Genomic DNA, 22,991 nt, shown 5'->3' with positions numbered 1-22,991 from the left:
CTCAACACACCAGGGGGCCCATAACAGATCCAGGACTCCTAAGCATTCTGGACGGAACACTTATCAGATAGCTCTATGTTCATGAACTAAAGCCAAAGTCACTCGAAATGGGACTTGGATACTATTTTAGTAGTAGGAATATTTTCTTTATTCCTGTCACAAATCATGAATTAATCAACAGTCAGAAGGAAAATAAAAGCTCACCATTATTTGAGCATGCCCATTAGGGAAAGAACTTGAAGAATCAGCATTGATCGGGTCCTGACAGTTTCTCAATCGGCATCTAAATGCATCCTGAACCTGTAGGGGGGAGCAAAAACCCATTAATTTTCTTCTCTCTTGGTCATGACCCGATATTGTCTATATTGGCAATCAACTGAGAAATAATAACTATCATTGTTTTAGATCTAATACCCATTTTGCTTACTTCTTAATACATACGCTAGTATCCCTGGACTTTTATGCCAACCACATCTATCACTCCCCACAATCTATAGGGGGAGGTGCTGGGAACTCCTCAGTTCTCACCAGGGCTGCGTCTGGCTGAAAAATCAGTAATTCTTGCCAGAAGGCAGATTTATTTTCACTGTTACAAACAATGTGTGTGTCTTTCAAGGGGGATTTCCTATTTGCTATGGCATAATCTTCATAATAGCTTTAAACATCACAGAACTGAGATTTCTCCATGATCTTTTGAGTGGAACTGATTTGGGATTTTTCCCTTTATGTCTCATGGAAAGGATCATATTGGGGCAAATATTTCTCATCTCCCTTCAAGTACCATGTGCCCTGGTGTAAAAGCAAAACATAACGAAACAAAAAGTTAACGAAAGACTTTTCCTGGTCATCTTAAAAAAAAATAAAAGGAAGAAGATCACTTTGCAAAGACAAATTTCCTTCATAAGCATTCACAATTGGATTCTGAGTAAAGAAACACATATCATAAAGAAATTTGAAGAACATTAAATCCTTTATTGAGTAAACATGAATCGATGAATAGCAAACGCATAAATCAATGGATAGTTATTCTGATCACATGATGCCGTCGCAGTAATGTGTCCTTCCCACTTCCTGTGGCTCATTAGGCTCCTAACAAGCTATTGATAGGCATTATCACAAGTAGCTTCTTATTCCACTCAATGACAAGGTCATTTTCCTATTTTGTTGTTTTGACTTCACAAGATTGGTATTCTCCATCTAGTTTATTATGATCTGTTTTATTGGATTAAAAAATAAAGCAGACATGGTGTTGCATATCCCCTGTTTTACCAAAGCGTTGTCACACGGGCAACCAAAGTAAACACATAATGAACCGTCTTTACTTCTGAAAAGCATGGACATAAAATATCCTGTCACTGCTTTGCTGTGAGATGTGTACAGTGTATGTATTGGCCAGAAGAAAACCCTCTCACCCATGTCCTAAGTTATCATTGCAAGATTTGGAAAGGACATGGGGTTTAGTCACTACCACAGAGCCCTGGCCAACCAGTACAATAAGGAGACCTCTGTTTACTTCTTTTTCTCCACCTCAGGTTTCTAATTCTGGTGATGCGGCCACTATGGCTGTGAATTTAGGGAGTGGGGGGTAGACTTGACACTCTCTCACCTCTTTTCTGTCCTCAGCTTCTAATATTTCTAAACCTGAGATTTACTAGCAAAAAAGAGTGAGGAGTTGCCTGCTATTAATAAGCAAGATAATTTCTTCTTTCCTCCTTCAAAAACATCAATACAAGTATAGGCTCAGGGAAATCTAGTCTCATCATCTTTTCCTAAAGAACTAGATAAATATTTAGAACTAAACCTTCCAGCTTCTCCCTTGAAGGACTCATAACACGGGAAAAGTTAGATTCTTTAGATGCAAATACTTTCAGGATCCTCCTTTTTAGGTTAAGAAGTAATAGCTATAAGTCATGGGCACCTGGGTGGCTCAGTGGGTTAAGGCCTCTGCCTTCGGCCCGGGACATGATTCCGGGGTCCAGGGATCGAGCCCCACATTGGGCTCTCTGCTAGGCGGGGAGCCTGCTTCCCCCTCTCTCTCTCTGCCGGCCTCTCTGCCTACTTGTGATCTCCGTCTGTCAAATAAATAAATAAAATCTTGAAAAAAAAAATTAAAAAAAAAAAAGAAGTAATAGCTATAAGTCATGAGTGACACAGTAATAATCAAAAATTGGTAATGAGTCTAGTGTTTGTCAGATGATCACTGTTTGCTACACAGAAATTTGCATTGGGGAAAAACACTAAGAAAAAAGAAAAAGCCCAAAGAACTAACCTCAGAAAAATAGGTATGTGCTAATTTTCTGTTTGTGCCCCAAGGTGACTGATAAGAAACATAATTTATAAAGGTAGCTCAACCATATGTTAGAAATGTTGCCTTCCAGGAGCTTGTCACATGACAAATTTTTTCAAATCTATTTCTAAATACTAGCATATATAACATATGAAAGTGGCACTTGGTAATACCAAACATTAATTTAACTGGTCCACGCTAACCACTCTATTTTCAGACCTCCAGAGTCTAGCTGTCAGACATTTTTGTCTGACAATGAAATATGGAAAAGCAACTTCTGCTGAGTTTCTCTTCAAAATCTACTACCCTATCGCTTAAAGGAGGCACAAAAGAAATCTTTTTCATAACATATACATACAAAATCAATACTTTAAAATTATCAAATTCCCAAATACGACAATGGATTAAGGGCATTTCTATCCTGGAGAATGATGTCAGCTTTGTGAATCAGTCAAGAAGAAACATAAAACAGAAAAGCATAAAAATTCTCCAGCAAATTCAAAGTCACTTTAATAGTCACATAAATGCCATAATTTAAGTGCTAGATTCTCTGACACTTTCAGTGCTTCTGTTACTTCTAATGCAGAAAGCTTTGCAGGAGAAATTCTACTTGATTCCGAATGCTCTGTTTGATTTTTACAAAATCTTAAAAATGCATTCAGGCAGTCTAGATGAATTAGCCTTAAATATTTGTCCAACACAGTCAGGGAGAAATGATTAGGCTAGATCTCATAAGGCATATTCTTCATCACAGAAAAAAGGGTTTCGGAAGAGACAGTACCTGGAAAATTTATCTGTAGCTATTTGGAAACATTTTGATAATTAATTGAATTTTCTATCAAGTAAACAAAAAAGCTTATCTATCTTTGGTGAATCAATGTGAATTATACTAGTGGAGAACAACTGGAATTTTTTAAAAAGCAAGTCTGCAAGGACCTTAATTCTAGATAAGAAGAAAGCATGAAAAACAAAGACAGAATCTATATTTGGCTATCCCATCCCGATATTAAAATCTTCTGTGCCAGTTGTCGTATTTACACTGCAGGACAATAATAGTTTTGGTGTTTCTCGCCTTGTGGTTAAGATTGAAGAAAAACAATTGTTAGAAGATTCACATATTTATCATTTAAACTCATTTACCTGACTTACTGTTTGCGGGGAACAAGCCACTTATTTTAGGTAACAATTTAATTTTAAAAATTTTACATAACTCTTGTAATATTTTTTAAAAAAACTTACACAAGACCAGGAAATACAATTTTTATTTATTTATTTTTTAAAGATTTTTGTTTATGTGTCAGAGAAAGCACAAGCTGGGGGAGTGGCAGGCAGAGCAGAGGGAGAAGCTGGCTCCCCGCTGAGCAAGGAGCCCGAAGCGGGACTCTATCCCAGGACTCTGGGATCATCATAACCTGAGCCAAAGGCAGATACCCAACTGGCTGAGCCACCCAGGCATCCCAGTAAATACGGTTTTTAATAAACTTGTCTTGAACAATTAAATGTCTGACATATTATGGCACAATTAAAATCTAGCCTCCAAAATGTCCTCTTCTTACAATACTCTTCCAGTAGGTCTTTAACCTTAACTGACAGCCAGACAAGGGTTAAAAAGTATTGGGGGAGTAGCAAAGAACAGGTATGTAAACAGTCTCTGAATATTTGGGGCACTTTAAGGAAATCTGATGTCATGTTGTGAAATTAAAAAAAGAATGTCAAAAACAAGGTGAGGGGAAAGGAATAAGATATCAAGGCTGTCTTTTGCAAGTATCCATCAGGGGCACCACCAAAGTTATCCCATCTAGGTCCTGCCGGGGGCTGCTCTAAAAACTCCCGCGAAGCCACACACCCTTTTATTGTGGATGGTTTCCTGGGTGAGGCATGAATTCAAAGATGTTTGCCAGGGTGTGTCTCGCTTCAGTGTCCCCCCACCCGCCACAGAACAGCGGTCTGCATCCTCTCAGGAGCGTAAGCCCAGAGCTTCTCGGTTGGTCCTCACTCTGAAGGCAGCTGGCAGAGTGTCACTGTGAAAGTTGGTGCCAGATTTAGAGATTGCTGGGGAAGAGCACCGAGCAGTGCTTGGCAGCGTTGCAATTGAGAGAAACCTCATGGCAAGAGCTGCACTGTTTGAAATGGGCTCTGGATTTAGCTACCAAGCAGCTCACACCCCAAATCTTTATCTTTTAAGAAGGCAGTTTTACCTCCAGTTATTCTTGATTTTCTATTCGTGAGGATCATTTTAAGACAAGCAAAGAAATTAAGTTTCATCCTTATAATTATTTGAGATTGTTAGCTTGTTGGGGGGGGGGATTTCTTATGCATTCTATTTTTTTCCTGGATCTAATGTCTACTATTGTTTCTATTGATTCATATGAAATAAATGACTCAGCTCTTTTTAATCATATTAAATTCCATATAATTTAATCATTAAATGAACCAGGAAGATTATTCTCAATTTCATGTGTATTATGCCAACTGACATAACACAAATGACTTCACATTATGAAAGCATTACCTGACTTCTCTGATAGCAAAGGAAATAAAAATGGTTTGTCCTTTGCTTTACATGGAAGGAAAAATAGGGACTTTATTCCTAAATTTCAGTCCTAATGACTTTCGTCTACTGGAATTTTTGAACACCTAAAGGATCTATCACTCTCAAAACTGTTGCAGCTTTTTACCTTGTTTTATACCAGTTTGGGGGGTAACAGTATGCTCCCCTAGAGGACGTGTCACATATATGATCTGAAAAAATGGAGCACCATTCTTTAGCATGCAAATGAGAAAAGGAAGGAGGGAAGTTCTATGTCAGACACCCCCACTAAGGTCGTCACAGAAGATACTTAATTTTAGCCTCATGCCACCCAAGTCATGGCAGAAAATGAAAACTTAATTCTGACCTCTATTCTTATATTTATTTTAAACCTCTATTCTAGACACATTCAACTTTCTGCCACCAGTTGAACAATGTTGCAAGGTGGGATCCCAGGGAACCCGGAGGAATGGGAAGCGGGATTTGCCTATCCTTGTGGCCAGATACTCAGAAGAATTTTAAGTAAAGCAAGCCCGGGTTGGATGCCACCTGGCAGATATGCCTGAGTTTGCCAATCTCTGCCATGTACTCTGTGTCTCAATTTGTTCACTGATGCCACTTTACTCATCTGATTTCATGCTCTGGTTAAAGCTCCTAGATCTCTGCCTGGGTTTGGAGAACCACAGGTGCAGATTAAGACTGATAAAATATTCATAATATAATTGTGATTATGCTCAGGTCAGGAAAGCCTAATCTGGAGGGAGAGGTAGGATTTATAAGAAACAGAATAAGGGAGGCTGGTGATTTCTGGGAGTCAGTACATAGGAATAGAAGCATACGATCCTTGCTCATGTATGTCACATCCATGTTCCTATTTAAAGGCACTCTTCATGCTTTCCATTCTCTGTTCTGATAAAATTCAGCTTCATTGCAGTACCGTGAGCCATTCTCCCATTCCCAGAAAACAAACACAGGAAACAAAATGATCTTTAAATGTATTTCTTCCTGAACTTTCAATTCAGCTTGACAAAGAAAAGGCTCTTAGCAACCCACTCCCTTTTCCCTTAAATCTTTATCCTTCTGAGCAACTGAGAATCTTAGAATCAGTGGCACCTTGAACCTCCCACCCTGGACCACTCACTAACTCTATGAAATCTATTGAACTTCTTCATGACATGACACACAGTGGCCTCTTAGCATGACCACTGAACAGCCCAATGACAAAGCTCTAAAAACATCACTTAATCAATGCTATGCACTCAAATGTTGTCAGTACTGTCCTTCTCTTGGGGTTGCAGTTATAAACTTTTTTTTTTTTTAATCACTCTAGTATGTAGGATCACATCACTTGCTTCATGCCTCCATGTATCCCAGATGGTCCCAGAGAGGACTACTCTATATTCACTGCAGGCTCCATTCCATGGAAACCTCATGCCTAGTAATCTCTCTCCATCTTCCCTTACACGAAACTTTCACTTCCTTAATCCTCTGACCCCAATTTTTTTTGCTCAGGACCCACTGCATTCTGAAGTCTCCTATCACCCACTCCCTCATCTCCAATGAAACTTCTGCCAATTGAAACTTCTGCCCTCCCTCATTAAGGGCGTGCACAGATAGGCACTTCCGTAAGCACTTCCGTAATAATGAGTCATACCTAATTTCCCTGTAAATAGTCAGGCTTGGAGACTCATGCAACTCTCAATCTGAACTATATTATATGCAGTATGACCTCTTTTCCAATTGCTCTCTAGTTATTTCACTGCTATTGTCTTCATTTATTTTTTTTAATGATTTGGGGGAGAACATTCGTTTTAGATGAGATCGGTAAGGATGCTTGTCTGTTTTATATATTCACGGTCATGTGCTTATAAATCATTTTGTTTAGCTGTATTCTTTATGGAAATAAGACCAAATTGGAAATTGGAAGGAAAAAAAAAGGCAGAGGGGAATGAGAGGAAGAGAGAAAGAGGGAAAGAAGGAAAGAGAAAGCTGTTCATGTTTATTTCAAGCACTTTGTTACAAAATTGCTTCCTGGGTTTGGATGAAGATTCTGGGACCTCATCTGGTGCAGCCTAGACCTCCTGCCTGTGCTGGGGAAAGAGAAAAGAGGAGCTTGGCCCTTCTACTGTCACTACAGAGCAGCCATGGACCCTCACACACTGATACAACAAAGTCATCTATTTAAGCACTTGCCTCTTTCCTTCCATTTAGTGAAAGGGTTTTATTGTAGCTTATTTTGTATCACAATCTTGTTATTTTCACCCTCTGACATTAAGCTGTAAGATTGTCTTAGAGCCAGGCACAGCCAGAGACAGGAGAGATGAGAAGAATGTGCAGGCACCAAGAAAGTGGTTTCCTAGCAACAGTAACTATTTCAAAGGTTTCATAACTTGTGTAGTTTGAATTTCCATAGCAATGTGGAGAATAGTAAATAGTAGATGTCGTTATGTGTTTAATGCAAATGAATTCTAATCAAGGAATGACGAATAAATGAAGAAAGCATCTATATTTATTCTATTAGATTCTGTCTTATTAGGTATTATACATATTAGCTTCCAAGATCTATGTTTTGTTGCTGCAATGATGTGTGATAAATCATGTTGTTGTTTTTTTTCCTTCTTATTCCCTCTTTTTGTTTTCTCTTTTGTCAGAAGCATCTACCAAAGCAATTCAATAGACAGAGTTGTTCCAGAAGACAAAATTGTATTTTCAAGAATACAAATTTTATGAAATTTATATATTGAGATGTCAATCTGGAGGTTGCAACAAATTGTTATGCAAATAATCAATTTGCTTTTTTTTTTTTAATGTGGAATATAACTGAGTTGCCAGAACCAAAGTGATCATTTTTCTCTTCCCTTCTGACGTGAAATGATTTGGTTTTAAAATTGGATCCACTAAAAGCAAAGGCACATTTAGAATAAATCAAGCCCCATACACATCACATTTAAAATGCCTGTTATACTATTTTGTTTCTTTTCTCTTTCTTCAACTGCAAGGCCATATTCCTCCCTTGTGTACACCCACCTCCTTCGCAGGAAGATTACAAAAGTAAATATAGGAAAAGGCTTTGAATTCATATTGGAAGAATCATTAAAGACTATAAATGATGAAATTATGTTACTGCAAGTCAAAAATACACAGAAAAAAAAGTGTATCTGTATCTAGTCTCTCTCTAAAGTGAAGGAAATATTTCTTACACTGCTTATACATTTTTGATGAAGAAAAATCCATACAAATCATCCTGAGTTATTGTAAAAAATATCTTAAAGTGAAAAAATTGTATTCCTAAAATCTCCTATGGGATTATCAGGTAGTTTGATAGGCGTCATTACCCAGTATTCTAGCTATCTAGACCATTTGCTTTGGTGTATTTTTATGGAACTTCTGTTCAGAGGAGACATTGAGGATATGGGAAGATGCTCCTATTCTCCTGGACTGTGCTTAAAGTTAGCACAGTGTGATCACAGGTAATACGAGACAGACTTATTGCTGGTGTGTTAGGCCATATGCAGTTAGAAGGTCAAGATGTGTTTCTCTGAACCCAGTGAGGCCTTCTTTTGATGTGGTCCTTGGGATTTGCAAAACCCTTTTAAACAAGGTTCTTTTGTTTTTTCAGTAAAAACATCCTTTGAGAAATTCTGAAAGAGATTTGCCCTATAACTGACATCTGCTCTGTGTACTACAGCAGTGTTACAGGGTATTTTTAAGGTCAATACGAAAATAATGGATATGTGATTCTTCATTTCAGTTTTTGGAAATGAGAGTGATGACACTCTGCCATTAATTTATCAGCTATAAAACTATTCGATTTGAACTAATTATTGAAAATGCAATAATAACAGGGCCAATATTCATACTTTTACTCCCTATTAAAACAGGAAACATATATTTACAGGTATCTACTTAGCAGAAGCTTTTATTATATGGTTTGATTTAATTACCCTTAAATCATGTTTTTGATGGTTATTAGTCCAATTAGCAACTATGGAAAAGTTCTGATGGAGATAAATTTGTATGTCAAATATTTTTCTTCATGTAAGGAGCAAAAATTTGATAATAAACCATCAAAATATCTGTCATTTTAAAACCTGAATATTTTTAACATAGCCTAGGGCTATCTCCAAAGCTTATTTCTGAAGAAAAAGAGAGGCTTATTTAGAGATAGGATACTTTTCTCCTCTTTAACACCTACAGTATTATTATCGTCTGAAAACTGCATAAATATATTATGTATCTTGCTTAAAACCCACAACTGTTCATCCTTAATTGTCAATCAAAAATGCATCCTGTGTCTATTTGCTTAGAAGAGTTTTGTTACATAAACACCCTACAGATAATGCAGAAGACCCACAAGGCAGCTATCGTTGGAGAATTACACAGCCCTAAATTATTCAGTTTCCCCTTAACTTTTACTTAATTTGGGTCTACAAAGGATTGAATACTTGCAAGATTTTTAATGCTGATATTCTAGGTAGAAATTTGTGATGAGGGAATTAAAGGGCTTGGCAACTATAAGCTAAATCATATTTTTAGATGATGAAATACTGCCTCCTTTGCAATGTGAAGTCACTCTTCTTTTCATCATATAATGTTCTTGGAATACACATGTGGGTTTATTGCTGACATCTGTACCTTATTGAAGCAGCTCAGAAATATTGTTCTCCCCATCTGGTAAATCAGGTTAAAAACCTTTGGTTACCTTCACATATCACTGTAAAAACTGTGTGGTGTGCAGTCATACACACATGAGTCTTTCTGCAACGTGCACATCATAATAAAGTTTTCAAACAAGCTGGATAATGAGAAATGACAGTGTAGGCCATTTCCTCAAAATTACTAGCATGGCACTGTGTCATTGTGTTTTAGTTGCCACTGTCCCCAGAGTAAACACAAAAATGACTCATAAACCTTGTAAACACTGTGTCAGTGCTTGCAAGCACTCAGCATAATTTTTGCACTGGTTGGAAAACAATATTTTCTCACAGAACAAATCACGTCCGACATCTATCACTGCTCAGTGGATTTGGCGCAGGTTAGTGTCTCAACTCATGAAGGAGGACTTGTTTTCCTCACTGCTGACAATAAACCTCAACCATGACCTGGAAAAATGCCGTGATTTTAGATCTGTAGTTCCTGGGGACAATCACTGCCTTTCGTGTTGCATTGTGTACATTTTTTTTTGTTTTTGTATTTTTAAAGTATAAACATCCATCTCAAAATCATGCACCTTCAGCAACCTTAATTTCGTATAGAGACACAAAAACCATTCAGTAATCCTCAACATTTTCCATTTAAAATGTAATAAGTTAAGTATGAAGGAATGGGGATATGCTGTGTGAAGAAGCAGCTGGGAATGGGTTTAAGAGATATCACTGTATTACGTTTATGAACTACGCCTCTTAAAAATATGCCACCTCACTCCCTCATCCACCAGTGTCCCTTACAGGTTTCTCTCCACCTATAACCTCTCTTGACTCTACTCTCCCTGGTGTCTGAGACCCCTGGAAGCATCTTGCACAGTCCCATCTGTTTTAACTGTCACTTTCAGGGTCCAAAGAACCCTCTTGAACTTTGCCTTATAGCTTCTCCTTTAGCTTTGACTTTCCAAATGATTGACTTTAGAGATGATTTTAATCCCAAGGTATTAAAATGAATGATCCTATTTGTTAACAAGGAAAATATCCATCTAACCATCATCCCTCTCTGCCAGAGGAATTCTCTTTCTTACCTCTCTCCGAAGAATGCAGTGGACCATGACTATCACAAAACCTTGCAAAGAATCAAACACGGCAAAAAGTATTTGAAACAATATGGAGCGTTTGTCTGTCATGGCTAGAACTGCAGACATCCACGTCAGAGCCAGAAGGGGCAGCACCACGCAGGAACTCCAAAGAGACGCCCTGTTGAGAGACAGGGAGAGCAACATTACGTAGCTGCATGTCACGCCCCAGGCAATAACCAAACCCCCGTTCAACAAAGTATTCTTGGATGTGGTACCAAGACCGTTAACTTGGAAACCATAAAGCAGATAACATTGGATAGTTTTATTTATTTTTTATAGCCAATCCCACAATAGTTATAAAGGCAGTTGGCAATTATAAATATTTAAGTATGCTCTTAGCTCCAATATTAGCAAACACGACTTTTTTTTTCCACAATAGCATTTTCTCACATGCACCGTAAAAGATTTGTAACAAGAAGATGTAAATGATTGGGACTAACATGGCGTTACTGGCGGTGGTGGCTGACAAAGCTGTTGTTGAAACTACTCCACACTTGGCACATTTGAGCGTCAAACCGCTATGAGGCTCACTCATCTGACTGCAAACAAACAGAACACCCACAAAAAGAACAAAATATTGAATTGTCACCAAAAAAAAAGACGTTGCTGCTGCAAGTTAGCTTTTAAATACGATTTCATGCAGAAAAGTTTATTTATCAAAGATGAATGCTCTGGGTTGTTTTAAAGATGCATTTACACTACACATTATTTTTGTAACATTTACCTTTTAATAAGATGGGCCTTTGTTGCATGCAAAGCATATTTCCATCAATTACATCATAAATGGCCCGGTGTCTACAGTTCAAAATTGTCCAATACACTGAGTTAAACATAAGCATGTGTTTGTGTAGACATACAGTGAAAACCCTTTATTCAGACCCCTGATTATCAAACACATCAGGACTCCCAGCCTCAAAGATTTTCATTGTCATTTGCAGAAGGCACATGATATCAGTTAAAACCTTCTGAAATGTAAACATGTATATCAGAAGTCCAGTATAAGAAGATGTCTATTTTAGGGCTTTAATCATTTGTGGGCGATGTAGCCTTTATCTCAACAGATTCGTATTTTTAAATTTCTCACAGCATCAATGTATTATCCACATTTTAGGATGATCTGAATATAGGGGCTGATGAAATTTGATGAAATATTAGTTTATAATAAAAAGGGTGATAGTTTAATGCTTTAATAAAACACATTTAACATTAAGTTCAAAATAGTCTTTCGAACATTTTTTCATAAACTCCAATCCAACAGCATTTAAATGGTCTATTCTAATCCGGAGGATTTTGCAGGCAAATTCAGATTCAAATAATTCAGATTTAACCTCTTATATCATAGAAGAAAAATCATGCTATCCAGAGAAGCTTTGTACACATTTTACATTAGAAAAGAGTGCCTTGAAAATGACTGGTTTATTAGAACATAACGCTCTCATGAAAAACCAAAAAGAAATTACTTGAAGTTCAAAACATCTTGAAATGATTTTCTGTGGTATACTTCTCTTGTCTATTCTCTTGTGGTGCTAATGTCTAAAATATGTTTTCTCAGTAGGTTTTTTCAAAATAATATTCAGTGGACAGGTATGTAAAAAAAGTGGCAGGATAGAGAAAAATCCTAAGATCATCATACTTCAGACTGTCTCACTTCGTTTAAAGAAGTGAACTCATTTTTGGATAGTGCTTGGATGAGATAATAAATCTGAAAGCTATTAAATAAGTAGTCTGATTGACCAGTTGACCCCCGGAGAAAAATCAAAGCTTTTAGAGTTAGATGTGAGGGTGGGAAATAGGGGACTACATCATTCACCTTACAGATTCAACCCAGGACTTATGTCCTGGCACATGAGACCAAACTTTTCACAATAACAAGTAAACAATGGTCTATCCGGTTGGATCACTAGAGCCTCAATGGGCGTGCGAGTGTGTTTGAAACTACTGCCGAAGGAGTGCCTATCTACAGCGGTGTTCTCACAGTGACGCCACCTCAGATGTATATACCCAACACCAAAGACTCCAGTTCAGTGGGGCTTAGGCATCTGTGCTTTTTTCTTCTTTTTAAAAGATATTTATTTATTTATTTATTTATTTATTTATTTGAAAAAGAGAGAGAGAGAGAGGGAGGGAGAATTGGGGGGGAAGGGCAAAGGGGTAGGGAGAGGGCCAGAGAATCTCAAGCAGACTCCACTGGAGCCCACCGTCGGGCTCAATCTTCCCACCCTGGGATCATGACCTGAGCTGAAACCAAGAGCTGGATGCTTAACTGACTGAGTCACCCAGGGACCCTGGGCACCTGTGTTTCTTGAAGCCCCAGAGATTATTCTGATGAAAAGCAGGAATGCACACAACTATCCTAACTGTGTATCTGAGTTATCTTCAGTTTTATTAAGCTCCATCAGATTAATATTAAAAAGGCATGACTAATCTACTCTTTCCTTTATCAGAAAAGATATGCTATTTTGTATTTGTGCTTTGAACACAAATGTGGCTATCTTCCTCAATTTAAGGGCACTGTCTCTAGGCTCCAAAGCAAGACTGAAAAGCCAAAGATGATTAAACTAATTTTAGTTTAGTACACAATATAAACAAGTATTTTAGCCCTAAGAAAAACTAAATGATCTAGGTATGGGCTTTCCTGAAAGTAAGTATTAAGCCAGTATTTGAAATGCTTATTTCTCTTTGGGATTGATTTGTAAGTGACTAAAAGGCCTATGACCTTAATCAGAGCTAACAACTGTTGAAAACTAAGCTCGATGTTAACTGGTTGGACACTTTTGGAATTCTATTATTAGATGTATAACGGGGCAGAGAAGAGATAGGTTACCCAGGGAGATAGGATATTTTCCCCTAGTTTGTATGACCACTACAGAAATTAATATAGTATGAAGAATACAGAGTCTAAATGCTAAACAGGTTTGCTGCAAGGGAAATAAAATTTTATTTCTTTGTTACAGGGGAAATGATATATCTATAAAATAGAAAGTGCTAACAGTAAAAAAAAAAAAAAAAAAAAAAAAATTGAATTTCCCATAAGTTCAAATGTTACCATATCTACCAGGGTATCTATCAGGTTATTCCTGCAGGGTCTTGAGTCTATAAGCTTCCCTTCTCGATTTTCTTTTTCTTTTACTCAGGAAAAAAATAAGAACAAAAACAAAACAACAACAACAAAAACCTGTCTGATTGGTTCATTATTGATACTACATAAAATTCCTTGGGGAAAAAAAAAAAATACTCCCTTTCCCTTCGGGAAAAAATCTCATGATATTTGTACAAGACCCTGGTAATTTCCTTAACTTCAGGTAGATGGGATAAAACAATTTAAAATAGTAGATAAGAAAGTTCCATTGCAAAAAAGAGAGGAAAAAATGAAATATTCTGCTTGAGGTATTTGTTAACAAGGAAAATATTCATATTTGAATATACATGCCATTTCATCTTTTCATTCTTTTCAATTATTTTGTATAAAATGTATTAATTGCAATCAATCCCTCCTTTGTAAATATATTTCGTGTATTAGAAAAAATATAATTTGGATATTATATACTTGTCAAGCTACTATGTTATTTCTTAAACATTCATTCATTCTGTTATAAATATTGATTGAATAAACTATTGTTTGGCAGTTTCTAATAATTATAAAAAGGAGGAAACAGGAACAAAAAACTGGTAAGAGGAACATGTTGATTCTAAATAATAAACAATGTTCCAAAAACACTTGATATCTAGATATTTTCAACCTGAAATATTTATGATGAGCATCAACTTTGGAATTAATTAGCTTCTTTCTCACTGTTTCTTTAGTTAATTCTGATTATTTATTGTTCACTGAAATCTTTATGACTGTTCTCATGGATTCTCTGTGAACTAAAATCTTCTACAAATTTCCTTCAATCATACTTAGAAATAGTAAATTTCATCTACACAAACTTAGGCAAAAGTTGCATTTTATATTATAGAAAAAAGTTCTTAAAGCCTAGAATCATTAACTTGTTGATAATTCTTTTCTGCTTTGAATTGTAACCATCATTCTGCTTTTATAACACATATTAACATTTCTATTTCTCTGATGGATGCCTTTGAACTGGAAAAATACAGATTCTGTTTTGCCAGTAAAATGCAGAAGTAACTTCTAATAATTTTTTCATAAATAGATGTTTGAAAATTAATGTGTAGATTGATGTGGAAATTTCTAAATTCATAATGTGACAATTTTGTCATTTCTCTTAAACGTATGTTATGTAAATCAAACTGGATACAACATATAAAATGATTAAAGAGAAAAAAATACTGACTGTAAATTTAATAAATCCTTAGCATTATACTCATTCTGATGATCTCATCTCTCTCTCTCTCTCTTTTTTTTTTTCTTTTTTGACCTCAATGTTATGAATGGCAGAATCACAGATGCTTGACTGATAGAAGTCAGGGTCACTTGAAAACAATCTATTTTCTTCTTTTAATGTGTCATAACAATAATCACCATTTGTTGAATGAGTGTTTGCTATTTGCTACTCTAATGAATCCTCTGTATATATTATATTTCATATACTCTATTATGAGGTAAAATTATTATCCCCATTTTATAGGTTAGAAGGCTGAACTCCAGGATAACCAAGTAACATGCCCAAAGACACACGTAGCCAGTAAGTGCAGAGCTAGATATTGAATATGGCTTTGTTCAAACATATTTACCTCAAGGCTTTATCCTAACCACTAAACTCCCAGCCCCCAGTTAAAAAATAATGTGTGTGTGTGTGTGTGTGTGTGTATACACAGACACACATGTTTATGCCACTAGAGGCAGAACCCAGTTTCTATACCCCATATTCAGTATGATCAATTTATACTTACATGATTAATCTGGGCAGAAATACTGAAGCTATTGTTCCAATTCCAATCATACATGGCAGACCAACAAGAGCAATAGTGTGAAAGCCTCAAGTTCAAATGGTATAGAAAGTTCAGTATGCAAGTTCAAGTTTACCTATTTAAGGATGCTATGAAGACTCATCTGAAGTGAAAAAAGTTTCTAAGTGGTGAGTGATGCCCCCCTTTTAAGGAACCTCCAATGATGTTTTTATTATACCATTGCAGTTTTAAAGCTTGATATGAAGGATATAAAGTTTTTGTATTCAAAACATTTTACTAGTCTTTTACTAGGGGGAACAATACCTAGATTACCATACCATATAAATCATTACATAGATTATAGAAACATAAAGCACTCAAAATTCTCACTGATCAGTGATCAAGTTTTGTGACTATTAAATAATAATATAAGTTATTAAAGAAATAATAACTGTAGGGTAAGTTTTGAATCAAAGTACAGTTAAACAGGAAGGAGAAAGATATAAAGTTTTTCAAGAAGAGATAGAAAGGGAAATTCAAAACATTAATAATTCATTCAAATTTTTACAAATGTATATGATGAGGTAACCATGTAACCTTACAAGGCACTATCAACCTGCTTATGAAATGTTATGAGTCATTAAATGTGGTGATATCATAGTGACAGTAAAATCAAAGGAGATGCTTTTCTAAATTTTGTAAGTGGTTAAATGCGCAAGTGAAAATTATGAATAAATCTTCCTAGCAAGTTATAGTCAAAACATCATAAAGAATGAAAAAAAAATGACAAAAATAGTGTTTCATTAGTGATTATTTCATGTGAAGAAATTTTGTGAAATATACAATTAATCACAGAAAATGTACTATTTTTGCCCTAGTATGGTTTGCTTGTCTTGAGCTGTGTCACACACTGACATTATGTTCAGTACCCTCCTGTCCTTTGTGACCCAAACTAGGGGGCCTTTCTCACCTAAGAATAAGTATTATCATTCTGATTCAAAGGGGCACATGCACCCAATGTTTAAAGCAGCATTATCAACAATAGCCAAATTGTGGAAAGAGCCAAAATGTCCATCAATCGATGAATGGATAAAGAAGATACACCCATATACACACAGTGGAATACTACTCAGTCATAAAAAAGAATGCACTCTTGATATTTGCAACGGCATGGGTGGAGCTAGAGAGTATTATGCTAAGTGAACTAAGTTAGTCAGAGAAAGACAAATACCAATTCACTCATATGTGGAATTTAAGAAACAAAACAAATGGACACAGGGAAAGGAGAAAAAAAAAAGTGAGAGAGAGAGAGGCAAACCCTAAGAGACTCTTAAGTACTGAGAACAAACTGAGGGTTGCTAGAGGGGCAGTGGGTGGGGGGATGGGCTAGGTGGGTGATGGGCATTAAGGAAGGCACTTGTTGTGATGAGCACTGGATGTTATATGTTAAGTGATAAATTACTAAATTCTACTCCTGAAACCAATATTATACTGTATGTTAACCAACTAGAATTTAAATGAAAACTTGAAAAAAAAATAACAAGTGTGTAAAGTCCAGCCTTAACATTTAATCTTCTTATCTTACAAACAGGCAATATGCACAAAGAAATCCAGACTTTCTTAATGCTCTTTCAAATTATTTTTAGATATTTGTCACATTACTTCAGAATAGCACATTGAAAACTTTAATGGCAGAATCTACCAAAATTCATCAGGAACAAAATTTAAGGCACAGTCAAAATGCAGTCCATGATGATCTGGAATTGGAGTATGGGATTCACTGGTAAAGAACCTTCAAAATCCACCAATTGCAGCTTACCCGGCTCTGTGTTTGAGCTTTTTATCTAGGATCCCATCTCTGGAAACAAGTTTATTAAATACCAAAATGCCAATCACCATGTTGACCTGTCAAACAGAAACAAAGGTTGACCTTTCAATGATATTGAAGGGAATCAGGTCCCCCTTTCTCCTGAAAACCCTCTTTTATTAATTTATAATCGCTTCCGAATTCTGAACTCACAATAGCAGTGATATAAATCACCTATCAAATATTTCATAATGCATATCGGAACAGAACAATTTAACAGTGGCATGTTAAAGTTTTAAAGTACGTTAAGTACATTTCATTTCCATGCTTTGCAGTTAACACTAAGGAAATTACCATTTAATTGTCTAACGTAAAAGGTGCCATACTATGCCAATCTGGCATTCTAGGTCACCCCTGATTAAAATCAATTGGCCAAATTGAGTTTTACCCTCTGAGAGTCAAAAGACTTTTAGTCTCACAGTGTGAGACCAGGTTGAACCCTGGCGGCCAAAGGTGTTAAGGATTCATCATTGTCCCCAGCAAGGAGAACAGAAGGCCTGCATTCCTCAGGAGGTGTGGCCATTCCTCCTGTGGGTGGAGCATATTTTCATGTCCCATGCTTTTCTAGAAAAAGGGGGAAAGCCTATTCAACTCACCAGAATCCTTTAAGAGATGGACACTAAGACCAATTCTTATAATGTGCTCTACTGAACACTTCTCAGCATTTTCTAAGACTCTCTTACTCTCACTTAAAAGGTCTTTTGCATAATACATCCGAAATGAAATCACACATATTTTTCTTTCTCAAGTAAAATTGTAAAAAGCTGTAGAGATCGCTGTGGTCTATTTGTAGCAGCTTGTTATGACGAGCACCCACAATTCTCTAACCTACCAGCGCTTCCTGATAAAAGGAATCCAGTCCAACTCTGAAACCAAGATAGTCAAGGAAAAATATTTTCTTCGTTTTGCCTTGCTGCCCCTTACCCTCCATGATCAACAGAATCTCAGTGCATCCCCCAATGCAAATGGTGAAGTCTTTAACATTAAAACTAGCAGTTCACAAAAATCTGTTTTAAATTAAACAGGATGACTAATTTGAAAGAAAGAAAGAAAGAAAGAAAGAAAGAAAGAAAGAAAGAAAGATTGATTCCATTTCCCTAGCACATTGGCCTGACAAAACATAAAGCTGAAATCTGTTTAACTGCTGGTATAAGGAAGATCCAAAGCAACTCTTAGGTAAGGTCTTAGGAGTTGTCACTTGTCTTACCTTCCCTGGCAAGACAACCCTTGGATCAAAAGAAAGACTTACTCATCTTCACATTTCTCATTACATGAACTAAGAGAAAAAGGTGTATTCCATGGATTCTATTAATCTACAATTTAATCATGAGGGAATCCATCACTACTCCAAAGACCAAACTTTGGTTTTTCAATTATACACATACTCTTTGTTTCTCCATTTTAGGGTTATATGTATATTAACTTAGTAGCTTAGGGAAATAATTCAATTGATTAAATAAGAATTCAATGCAGCAGACAAAAATGTGTCTAATAGTTTCAATTTCCCTATGCTCTTCTCTAACACTCATGTCTAGATTTTTTTCTTGTGAATCATGCACAGTTTCTGCTTCTTGTTGTAGTTTAGAGGAGGGAGAGCAAATTTTAAAGAAAGGAAAAGTCATACAGAGTTATTAAGAAAGATATGGCTAGCTTCTAATATACTGAATGAATCGTTCAAGAAACCAAAGGGTAATTTTCAATAAGAACTCTAATTGCACAGCAGTGTGGATCTTCATACTTAATTCAGACCATTTCCCTCCTTACATTTTCATTTAAAGATTTATTAGACAAGAAGAATTTGTAGAAAATTTTCATGTTTGCAAGACTCCAAAAAGAAACAATTTAAATCCTTATGCATAAAATATGGCAGGGGCTCTCAACTGGAATTTGGGGAAATGTCTGGAAACATTTTTGATTTTTACTGACTTGACATTCCTACTGGTATCTAGTAGGTAGAACCCAGGGATGCCACTAAACATCTTAAAATATAGAGGACAGCCTCACGACAAAGAAATATCTTCTCCAAAATGTCTGTAGCACTGAGGCGGAGAAAGTCTGACATCTGGATAGGTATTTTCTTGTTGATATTTGACAGTAGGCAGCAGTTACCAAAATTAAGAGATCTTAACAACGATGTAGATCATACAGAATAGTATAAGGTGGTATGATAATAAATGATGAAATTTGGCCCACGAACGAGGAAGAATTTATTGAAACTTACTCGAACTTCTTCACAAATGTGAAATTACTGTAAGAGAAATCCCACACTCCCACGTTTAATAGTCTTCAGTCTTCAAAATAAGAATATTTTAGAGTAATAAGGGACTAAGTAGCAGTTGATATTCAAGTTTAAGTAATAACTGATAATTAAGGAATGATACATTGAACTTTGAAATTTCTACAAAACAAATACAAAACCATCACTCTAACTGAAGCAAAGCAGGCTTTCTTGGCTAAGAAAACAGAAGAAGTTGACTTTGATGTTTACCAGGACAACAGCGGCTGCAGGTCCAACAAAAGCGTAGAGAAGTCCTCCTTCAAGAGACAGCCAGCAGCTAAAAATAACATCAGAGAGAAACTAACAGAAATTAGTGATAAGTGTTAAACCATGAAGTATGATACAAATTACTTGAATTATGTACTTTGCATTCAAATTTTGGCACATTTCAAAGACTTGTAATGAAACAAAATGCATTAGGAGATATGGAAAAAAGCTAAAATTAGAGCATTTCCTGTGTGAGAAATATTATATACCTTTCACAGAAAAGAAACCTTTACTATAAGGCCTTACTTTCAGGCAGTTAAAACATTTTAGACAAATTACTCTTGCAGTGAGATTTTCATATTGACTTTCAGTACAAAGGTGACTATTACGTAAGTTTCATAAAATGCTGCTTTATAACCATTATGAAATTTTTCAAATACTAAGAACAGCATGCTTTCAGAGTCTTGCATATGTCATTTACGGGTTCTTCCTTGAGGCCATTGGGATACTGGGAGAAATTGGTTTAAAAGCCATCATTGGAGGGAATGGCTAATCTATATTTTCTATGCTATTTTTTTTTTTTTTTAGCTCTGATTTTACTTTTACCCCAGCCTACTAAGCAAATTCACTAAAGATAAGCTTTTGAATAAAAATAAGTGCAGCTGTGTTTATTTCGATTACTCAATTCACCAAGAGATGCAGGTTTACATTGCTAGAGACATGGTGGAGACACGGTAATCCATTTGAGTGAGAACGTTTGTTTTCTCACAGCAGAGGGCCATGAAGAAAACATGGGGTGCAACTTGGGCTTGTAAGGTGGCCCATGTGTGTGTGCAGAGTCCAGGAGAGTCAATATAAGGAAAACACCAGGAAATGTTTTATCTCTGCTGATGCAATGGGTCATGCCCATTATTTCATGCACCTGTTTTGACATGCGACCCTGTCAATATTACTTCTAGCTCCGCAGAATGAACATGCTGCCTCCAAAATTAAGAACCATTAACAATAACAGTCCTATATCTGTTCTAAGAATAAACTTTTCTATATTAATTGTGGTGGTTGCCTGACTTAAGCATTTATTAAAGCTCACAGAACTATACATTGAAGAGGGTAAATGTTACTGTGCATAAATTATACTTTAATTAAAAATTTTAACCTAGTAATTCTATAAATAAAAATATATATGTGTGTGTTTATATATATACACATATATATTTATTTATATTTATATATTTACCCATGCATACATGCCAATACATGTATCGATGTATACATAACACAAATGTGTCTGTCTGTATGTATTCAAAGTCTGCATGTACTTAGTTCTCCTCACCACAGGAGTGGACACATAAAATTCTACTTTCCCACTTTGGGAGTGATAATTGAATATCCTTTTTTTTTTTTTTTTTTTAGATAAAATAACTGGAGAAAAAGCCTTTAGTTTGATGCAATACTATAGTCAGTGTCTCTCAGACTGCCACTACATTACTACTATATTTTTGTGCAAGGTAATCTTCAAACCGATACATTATTCATTATATTGTATTCTGTCTGAATCACAAACTCCTTGAAAGTTGGAACCATATAATCTATAATCCTATCCCTTTCTATATTCCCAATACAGTGCCTTTCAAATACTGGGTTTATTCCAAAAGAGTCATACTGTTGTAAAAAGTAATGTCTTAAAGGTAATTGCGCTGTAGTAAGCACTACTCTACAACAGACAATCAGGGAGTTTTGCCTGTTTGTGTGTTTATAATACAGATTGCAGAAGAAAACAAGTGTTCTAATGACACGAGTTCTTTAAATTCTTCGGAAATTTCTTTTGGATGGGCAGGTGACATGAAGTCTTTTGGCACAATTTCCATTTGGATGAATCCACCAGAAGGTCTAATTAGCAGTAATTCCTACCTCAAACCTGAAGACGAACAGAAAATCTCACTTTAAAAATTTAGGCTTCTAATAAGATGTGCCCATCTCTTTCTCCATTTCTCAACTGCCTCCTCAGCTTGAAAGAGCAGATGAAGAAAAATACGAACGTGTATTGCTTTACATTTGAAGTGTTAAACATAAACCTTACTTATACATTCTCTCATAGAATTTGTCAGTATTATAGCTGTGATTAGGATGGGTTGATACCATGCCCTATTTCTTCCCTCTAATTTCCCCCATAGCCTAGGCATTTTCTAACCTTTATTGTACTGGTTCCCCTGATCTGTAAGTTTTAGTATTACCTTAACATAGCAACAACAAAAACAACAAAAAAAACATAGCAACAAAACTTGAACTAACACAGCACAACTTGGTTGATACCAATATATATTATCAGTGAAATCAGAAGCTCAGATCAGAATCTTACGCTAAAAGGTAAACCACCAAGGTTTATTCAGTTCCCAAAAAAACGTATTTGAGATTAAACACACAAAATAAGTACTGAAACATTTTGAAATGCACTGGTCTTATGAGACAGTGGGAAACTGAAGCAAGGATTCTGCACAGGGCTTCCGCATTCACTTCCTTAGCTCTGTGCATTTGAGCTACCTTACATCATTCCACACTAATGCGATTTCTACCCTAGTTAATGACTCGGTGACAAAATGCAAGCCATCAGCAGTGCCAACCAAGAGTAATGAAGCATAGATGATGATTTACTTAATTATAAACATGATGTATCACTGTGGATGGACTTACTAGTGATCAGTGCCATATCCTTTTGTCCTTGTGAAGCCTACTGATGTGGCCACTACTAATGCTGGTAAACCTGCAAGAGAAGCATTGTCACACTTCACATTCAGCTGTAACCACTGTGCACTCTGGCTCAAGAAAGCTAGGACAGACTCAAAATGCTTACAATGGAGGGAACTACCATTGCTTTAATTCTTTCATGAAGTATGTTTCCATTATAAAATTTCTTTCAAGTACGAAAATATGAGAGCGACAGCTGGTCTTTTAACTCAGTGCACTTCTCTAATGTTGCTAGGTTACCACCACATTTGACATGGGTTTAAAGGAAATTAATAACAGAGATTTAGTCTATCTTTTAAGTTATTTTTTTCCCTAGGGGTTTATGCTGTTATAAAGGAAATTTATAGTTATAAAATCAGAAAGGCAAAAAACGGATATTGTGCTGTGATGGGATATCACAGAAGTGGAACATTCAGTTGGCCCCGTATTGATCCACATCAG

General features: G+C 36.1%; 1 protein-coding gene across 1 annotated transcript in view; it reads right to left on the bottom strand.

Annotated features, from left to right (window-relative positions):
* The window catches only part of ADGRB3 (adhesion G protein-coupled receptor B3), a gene marked incomplete at both ends in the record, with an annotated part of 726,387 nt that overhangs the window by 43,375 nt on the left and 660,021 nt on the right, over positions 1 to 22,991 (bottom strand). The window contains 6 exons of the mRNA XM_080805127.1: positions 205 to 300; positions 10,549 to 10,720; positions 11,043 to 11,141; positions 17,273 to 17,358; positions 19,809 to 19,875; positions 22,497 to 22,566. Coding sequence (XP_080661253.1) covers positions 205 to 300; positions 10,549 to 10,720; positions 11,043 to 11,141; positions 17,273 to 17,358; positions 19,809 to 19,875; positions 22,497 to 22,566 — 590 coding nt within the window. The remainder of the gene's footprint in view (positions 1 to 204; positions 301 to 10,548; positions 10,721 to 11,042; positions 11,142 to 17,272; positions 17,359 to 19,808; positions 19,876 to 22,496; positions 22,567 to 22,991) is intronic.

The sequence above is a fragment of the Martes martes genome, assembly GCF_963455335.1.
Source record: "Martes martes genome assembly, chromosome: 6".
NCBI classification, from domain to species: Eukaryota; Metazoa; Chordata; class Mammalia; order Carnivora; family Mustelidae; genus Martes; species Martes martes.
The sequence above is the reverse complement of the archived record's forward strand: the minus strand, read 5'-3'. Positions and strand labels throughout refer to the sequence as shown.